Source organism: Gadus chalcogrammus, chromosome 4, assembly GCF_026213295.1.
Source record: "Gadus chalcogrammus isolate NIFS_2021 chromosome 4, NIFS_Gcha_1.0, whole genome shotgun sequence".
Lineage (NCBI taxonomy): Eukaryota > Metazoa > Chordata > Actinopteri > Gadiformes > Gadidae > Gadus > Gadus chalcogrammus.
The window spans coordinates 3,225,913-3,233,412 of NC_079415.1; the positions used below are offsets into that span (position 1 = coordinate 3,225,913).

General features: G+C 48.3%; 2 protein-coding genes across 3 annotated transcripts in view; both read left to right on the top strand.

Annotated features, from left to right (window-relative positions):
• Positions 1-4,364, top strand: part of svopl (SVOP-like) — a 12,984-nt gene extending 8,620 nt beyond the window's left edge. For both annotated transcript variants that reach the window (XM_056588067.1, XM_056588068.1), the window contains 5 exons: positions 160-271; positions 939-1,020; positions 1,812-1,901; positions 3,385-3,498; positions 3,589-4,364. In XM_056588067.1, the coding sequence (XP_056444042.1) occupies positions 160-271; positions 939-1,020; positions 1,812-1,901; positions 3,385-3,498; positions 3,589-3,600 (410 nt within the window). In that variant the 3' untranslated portion in view covers positions 3,601-4,364. The remainder of the gene's footprint in view (positions 1-159; positions 272-938; positions 1,021-1,811; positions 1,902-3,384; positions 3,499-3,588) is intronic.
• Positions 4,365-7,084: 2,720 nt separating this feature from the next.
• LOC130380425 (protein-methionine sulfoxide oxidase mical3b-like) overlaps positions 7,085-7,500 on the top strand; it is a 31,773-nt gene continuing 31,357 nt past the window's right edge. The window contains exons 1-2 of the mRNA XM_056587617.1: positions 7,085-7,228; positions 7,280-7,405. Of these exons, the coding sequence (XP_056443592.1) occupies positions 7,085-7,228; positions 7,280-7,405 (270 nt within the window). The remainder of the gene's footprint in view (positions 7,229-7,279; positions 7,406-7,500) is intronic.

Sequence of the window (7,500 nt, forward strand, 5' to 3'; positions counted from 1 at the left end):
CTGTCTCTCTCTCTCTGTCTCTGTCTCTCTCTCCCTCACTCCCTCCCACTCTCTCTCTCTCCCACTCTCTCTCTCTCTCTCTCTCTCTCTCTCTCTCTCTCTCTCTCTCTCTCTCTCTCTCTCTCTCTCTCTCTCTCTCTCTCTCTCCCCCTATACCAGTCGTCCCCCTCAACATCTGTCTGCTGAATGTGGTGGGCAGGAAGCTCAGTCTGGCTTTGCTGCAGTTCCTCTCCGCCATCTTCTTCCTCCTGGTCAACATCTGCACCACCATGTAAGACCCCCGACCAGCCCCCAAATCAGTCCCGAACACCACCCAAACCGGCCCCCCAACACCACCCAAACCGGCCCCCAACACCACCCAAACCGGCCCCCAACACCACCCAATACGGCCCCCCAACTGCCCCCCCAAGATGACCTAAACCGGTCCAAACCGGCCATCAACCGATGTTCTGACACCATCACAATACTAATTAAAAAAATATTATTCAAATTATAATCTTTAATTATCACATAATTATCTATTTTCATTTCCCCTTAAAAAAATCTGTTTCATCCTGACAATAAACTTTCAAATTTATAGCAAACCCACTGCCCTGACAAAAAATGAACAATAACTGTATCCTATATAATTTGTCAAAGTTTCTGAACATTTTATCCGATGTATTGTCTGTACGTATGGCCTATGCTTTCCAAGTTTTTACAACTGTGGTATGGATGGCAGTAGCCTCAATAACACACACACACACACACACACACACACACACACACACACACACACACACACACACACACACACACACACACACACACACACACACACACCTTTTGTACTGTAGTCCCTGCCTGTGTCTCCCAGGAGAGCTATTTGTTACTCGGGTCGCTGTCTCTCGGGCTTTAATCCTTCTAACTGTTTTCCCTGTCTTGTTTTTCCCTCCCAGGTTTGGCTTCACAGTGCTGCTCTTCCTGCTCAGGGCTCTGGTGTCCATGAACTTTAACGTGGTCTACATTTACACCGCTGAGGTACGGAAACAGAGTTTTGGCATTCATATTGCCGCCGGAAAATGGGGTTTTCTGTAGGATTTACAAACTTAAAAAAATAGAAAAAGTGGTTTTATAAGTTTTAAGACAGGAGGATATAGTGTTGTAGACAGACAGACAGACAGACAGACAGACAGACAGACAGACAGACAGACAGACAGACAAGCATACACATATACACAGACGCACTGCACACACAGACGCACACCGAGATAGACGCACACCCACAGACACACAGACAGACCGACACACGCATAGACACACATACACACATACACACACATACATATATCAGGATGATATAGTGTGGCTTTGGAGGGCCGACTCCCAGCCCTAAAGGTCGTGGGTTCGATTCCCCGCAGCCCACCTGTAGGCCTCCTAGAGAACAATGCCCTTTCCTCCTCCCTGCTCCTTAATGGCGTGCATCCTATCTATCAAATACAAACCAGCTCGGATTCAGATGTATTTTGCTAAATACAAAAATATAAAAATAGCAAATGGCGTTTGCTATTTTTTATATGCATTGTAGAAACAATGCATTTTTTACTTTGCCTTTATTTTATTTTACGTATTTTTTTTTAATTGTTATTTCATTTTATTGTACGACTATGTTTCAATGTAAACTACTCGTGTATGAAAAGTGCTGCATGAATAAAGTTTGCCTTGCCTTGAGTAGCATGTCACAGATGCCCTTGTATCTCCTGGCTGCACTGAGTTCAATCGGTGCGTCTTTTCAAAATAAGAGTGTGTGTGCTGATGTGTTTGCGGTGCAGGTGTACCCGACGGTGGCGCGCTCTCTGGGGATGGGCTTCTGCACCTCCTTCAGCCGCATCGGGGGCATGATCGCCCCCTTCATCGCCCAGGTAAAACGCCAAAGACTCCCTAAAAGACTCAAAACTCACCTGTTCAGCGTTCACCTAGACTCTGCATAGCCGTCCCGTCCCTCCCGCCCACCATGTTGTACGTCCTGACACTTAAAACGTGTTGTACGTACGCACTTAATGTACGCACTTAATGTACGTTTTACTTATTCATAGTACTTAATTGTGTAGCATCTGCAGTAGCTGCTATCACTGCTGTTTACAGGGAATGGGTTAGCCTAGCGATTGTTAGTACTTGCACTTGGTTCTATGGACATCTTTACGGTACCGACGTCGACATATTGTTTCACTTCTTATGACAAATGTACTTATTGTAAGTCGTTTTGGATAAAAGCGTCTGCTAAATGCTGTAAATGTTGAATGTAAATGTAGGTAGGTCGCGGTCCACCACCTTCTCTGATGCTAGCAGCAAGCTAACCGCCTCTCATTGACACTGAATGGTTTGTTAGCTCTCGCACAAAAGGAAATTTGGGGGAAGGGGAATCAGGCTTGTTTACCGAAACTTAAAAGAACGTGCAAATAGATGCATAGATATCTATATAAGATAAGAGATTTATATATATAGATAGTATTTTCGTTTTGTGTCACAGACTGTGACAGAGATGGCTATCTCCATGACTACCCCATTCATGTTTGAGAGAATGTACAGTAACGTGATGACTGCCCTGAGCACATTTAGCACACTTGTGCAAAGCTTCTGCTTAAGTATGCCCTTTAAATACTGCTGAGTGTCAACAGAGGCGCAAACTAATATTTAACTGGTTCTCCCTGAAGCATTTGCCCGCTTAAGGACCAGTTCAGCGGTATATTTAGCATACTAGTATTTGCAGATTCGAAGATACAGTCTGAAACCTACCGACTCTTTGAATCAACTGACTGTTCCTCATAATCGAAAGACTGCTCTTTTTAATCGACAGACTGTTCCTTTGAATCGACAGACTGTTCCTTTAAATCGACAGACTGTTCCTTTAAATCGGCAGACTGTTCCTTTGAATCGACAGACTGTCCCTTGCAATCAAGGCTGTTCCTTTAAATCTGCATATTGTTCCTTTGAATCAGCAGACTGTTCCTTCGGATCTACCGACTGTTCCTTCAAATCGACAGTGTTCCTTCGAATCGACAGACTGTTCCTTGAATAAACAGACTGTTCCTTTGAATCAGACGACTGTTCCTTTGAATCAAGACTGTTCCTTTAAATCAAGACTGTTCCTTTGAATCTGCATATTGTTCCTTTGAATCGACTGTTCCTTTGAATCAACTTTTCCTTTGAACCGGCCGACTGTTCTTTTTAATCAACAGACTGTTCCTTTGAATGGACTGTTCCTTTAAACCGGTCGACTGTTCTTTTTAATCAACAGACTGTTCCTTTGAATGGACTGTTCCTTTGAATCCAGCAGACTGTTCCTATGAACCGACTGTTCCTATGAACCGACTGTTCCTCTAACGACGGCGTGTGTCCCTCTAGGTGCTGATGTCTCGCTCCGTCATGTACGCCATGTGCCCGTTCGCCGTGGCCTCCATCGTCTGCTCCTTGGGGAACTTCCTGTTGCCCATAGAGACCAAGGGCCGAGCGCTGCTGGTGAGACCCTGCCCACGGTGACCTTCGACCTCTGCTCTATTCCGTCGAACCGTATGTCTGACCTCTGACCTTCTCCCCTTCTCTTTTCAGCAATCCTCCTGAAGAACACAACAACCCAGACACCGCAAGACACTCCTGTGAATAAGAGAAATATTAGTTGTTTAACGCCGTTTGTTTAATTGTCATTAATAATTAATTACAAAAACACACTCCTTTGCCCTTGTCTCTAATTCATTATTCCTTTTTTTTTTTTTTTATATCCCCTCTGTGGGGAAATTCACAAAACTTGAAGTATTAAAAACTACAATATAATTTAGGCGTTGTTCCGTGGTTGGTTGGTGAAGGCGTGGCGCTCATCCACTGTATATTTAAGTCATTCCTCCGCGGTGTCACACCCATGGATTAGCACGAGGCTCCCCCGCCCGGCCAGCCCTCTGGCAGGCAGAGGAAGCAGGCGAGCCTGGGGCTTATGGGGCCTAAGACCACAGCATTGTTCAATGCTTGATCCCGATTGGTCCATATCTTTTTAAGGGTGTGCAGTATTTCTCAATACAGGTCACTTTTCACAATTACAGTGACAAATAGATTTGTTACTCATCAAACATTAAAAACAAAGCACCTCAGAAGAATAATTCGATTTCAGCCGATTAAGTTGATGGAACCCCATTTTAATAAAGATAAAGTAATTATTCACAGTTGGTCACTTTAATATAAATGGAATAAACAACTCCGGTCTCTCATGTTATTAGAAAATATTGTACAAAGGGGGAAGTGAGGTTCCTTTTGCATATTTCTATTTTTATTATTAACTGTCCCGTTCCTCTGGCTCACACTCAGCTCAATTCAGACTATTACTCAAACTTTTCCACTAAAAGAAACTGGGTTGGTTCGGGCCTAGAGGTGACCCCTCGGTGACCTCTGACCTGGGGGTCAACCCCTGGCAAGCCAAACCGTGTATGAATCACCCCAGGGCTGCTCCACTGAGCATCCAAACTGGTAATGATCAATTATTATAATTTTTAAGGTTTATCTGTTTTCTATAGCGATAAAACTACGTCAAAACTGAGATAATTTATTTTTCTAAAGAAGATGGAGACTGGGACTTGAGTTTGGCCTTGGGTCTCCAACACACGTGTTTTGATTTGATAAACGTGAGGAGATCTTCACCGTCTTGAACAGCACGCTTCACTCACTCACTATCTTTCCCTCTCTCTCTCTCTCTCTCCCCCGCTCTCTCTCTCCCCCGCTCTCTCTCCCTCTCTCTCTCTCTCTGACTCTCTCTCTCTCTCTCTCTCACTCTCCCTCTCTCTCTCCCTCTCCCTCTCTCTCTCTCTCTCCCCCGCTCTCTCTCCCTCTCTCTCTCTCTCTCTCTCTCCGACTCTCCTGCTCTCTGATCCTCCTTGACTTAAGCTTGTTAGTCGGCCGTCTGCGTTCCTGACACCCATCAGATTAGTGTGTGTGTGTGTGACTTCAAGTTAAGTGCTGTGTGGGAGGACTCTGCCCCCCCCCCCCCCACACACACACACACACACACACAAGCCCACACTTTTATTCTTGGCTGTATTGTTGTGGACAAGTGTGTGTGTGTGTGTGTGAGTGTTGGGCACCCACGTCATTATGATGGCAGAAACGTCTACCAGTCCAAAGCAGTGTTCACCACTGTGCACTGTGCAGTGTGAATGCGTGTGTGTGGGTGTGTGTGCGTCTTAAAGGCGTACGTACACTGATGTAGCGGCGCTTGCGGACGCCAGTCTGTAGCACGGCCGCGTAGCTGTAGGCAGCTCTCTGCAGCAGTGGCTAACCACGGGACTTAAACCCTTACCTGGAAGACAGCCGCCAGAGACGGATTTATCCACGGCGAGGACGACGGCGCTGTGAACGGTAAGTCCAAGATCTCTCTCTCTCCCTCTCAACCACCTGTCTGTGTTTTAGTACTCGCAGAGTGAGCCTCACCTGTGTAGAAATGTACTCCTGTCGTGATGTCAAAGTGATGGCGTCATGTTGTGCCGATTCAGGACAAGGTCGACTTGCGGAGAGTGTTATTTCGGTGGCATGACAAGCTGCACATAGTGGGAACTAACCCCTTTCAGGAAGAGAGCGAGGTATTCTCTCCACTTACTTTTGGAGGCAGAGCAGGTGGCCTTGTCACCAGAAGGTTGCGAGTTCAATCCCCATCACCTCCGAGCAGAGTGTTGATGTGTCCCTGAGCCAGACACCTCACCCTAACTGCTCCTGACGAGCTGGCTGTCGCCTGGCGTGGTTGACTCCAGCGTCGGTGTATGAATGTGTGTATCATTTGGGATAAAAGTGTCTGATAAATATCCTGAATGTACTGTAAATGGAATAGAGCAGCGTTTCTCGAAACCACGGTTCAGGTCCAGCAGCAGAGTATGGAGGAGTGGTAGAACTAGTTGTATTACAGCGTATCAGAGACCGTTTGAATCCACACCTCACCTTTGTTGATTTGTGCATCAAAGACTCTTTGACCAATCAGACCGCAGAGTTGACCGTCAACAAATCACACTTCAAAGCACACACCACTTCACCTCCATCTCATCTCACTGAGGGAGGTGTATGTGAACCTACGACCGGAGTCAGGTTTGTGTTCAGGATTATCTCTGTAGGTCCGCGCTGTCCTCAGAGGCTGGGGGTCAGGCGTTACTACAGCTTGGGTCAAATCTGTTGGAGAGAGAAGGCTGTATTCAGACCGTCCATACCTGACACCTCGTGTGTCCCAACCAGGTGAAAGGTTACTACCTGGGCCTTCGAACTGTGCCGTGCTTGTATTTACTTCTGCTGCCCTGGCGATGTGTTACCGCATTCTCAAATCTGCATCTTCATAACCCGCACAGGAGTGTTCATTGTTCCTCACAATCAGATAGCGTTGATGATGAGGAGACTGGAGAACACAAAAGACAGCTCATGTGACGCAAGCTCTCTCTCTCTCTCTTGCTTGCTCGCTCTCTTGTTCTCTCTCTCTCTCTCTCTCTCTCTCTCTCTCTCTCTCTCTCTCTCGCTCGCTCTGTCTCTCTCGCTCGCTCTCTCTTGTGCTTGGCGGGGATGGAACTGTGAATGTATAGAGTCCATTGTGCACCGTCTCACTCACACACACACACACACACACACACACACACACACACACACACACACACACACACACACACACACACACACACACACACACACAGCGTCCAGAGACATTCCCTAACCTTCCCCGTGGCGTCTTTTTCTCCTGCTGTTAAACACAAACTCTGACAGCTACGGACAAAGAAAGCCCAGATAAAACTACAAAACAACAACAACAACAACAACAGAAGAACCCAATACAACACCTCAGTGCACCTTGTCTTTCAACCTCGGTTTCAGAGACACATCCAACCAGACACCTGACCTCTCCCGGGTCGACCCCTCGATCCAGATGTCACACCATACGCGTTCATTTGTACTCGTACCTTTCCTTCTAGGAACGGCCAATCAGGCGCAGCCGGGAAAAAGGCCAAGCTGGAGCCCGGCCGGTGAGGTCATCATCAGGAGGAGTCGCCCACCCCCCCCGCTTTCCTCAGGGGCCCCCCGTCGCGGGGTCGCCATGGGCGACGGGGCCAAGGCCGACCCGGGGAGCCACGACGCCCATGAGCTGTTTGACGAGCTGGTCGGGGCCACCACCTGCAGGGCCACTCTGAGGGCCTTCGGCCTGCTCTGTGACCACCTGGGGGTCCCCGGGGGGGGGGCGGTCCCCGGGGGGGAGGTCCCCGGGGGGGAGGTCCCCGGGGACCCCCGGCAGTGGCCCTTCTACCACACGGTCAAGCACCGGCTGAACTACTGGAAGGCCAACGCACTCTGGGCCAAGCTGGACAAGAGGGCGGCGCTGCCCGAGTACATGACGGGCCGGGCCTGCGCCGGCACCACGGTGAGACGCACACGCTGCTACCGCACGCACGTGCACGTACGCGCGCACAGGCAGGCAGGCAGGCAGGCAGGCAGGCAGGCAGGCAGACAGACAGA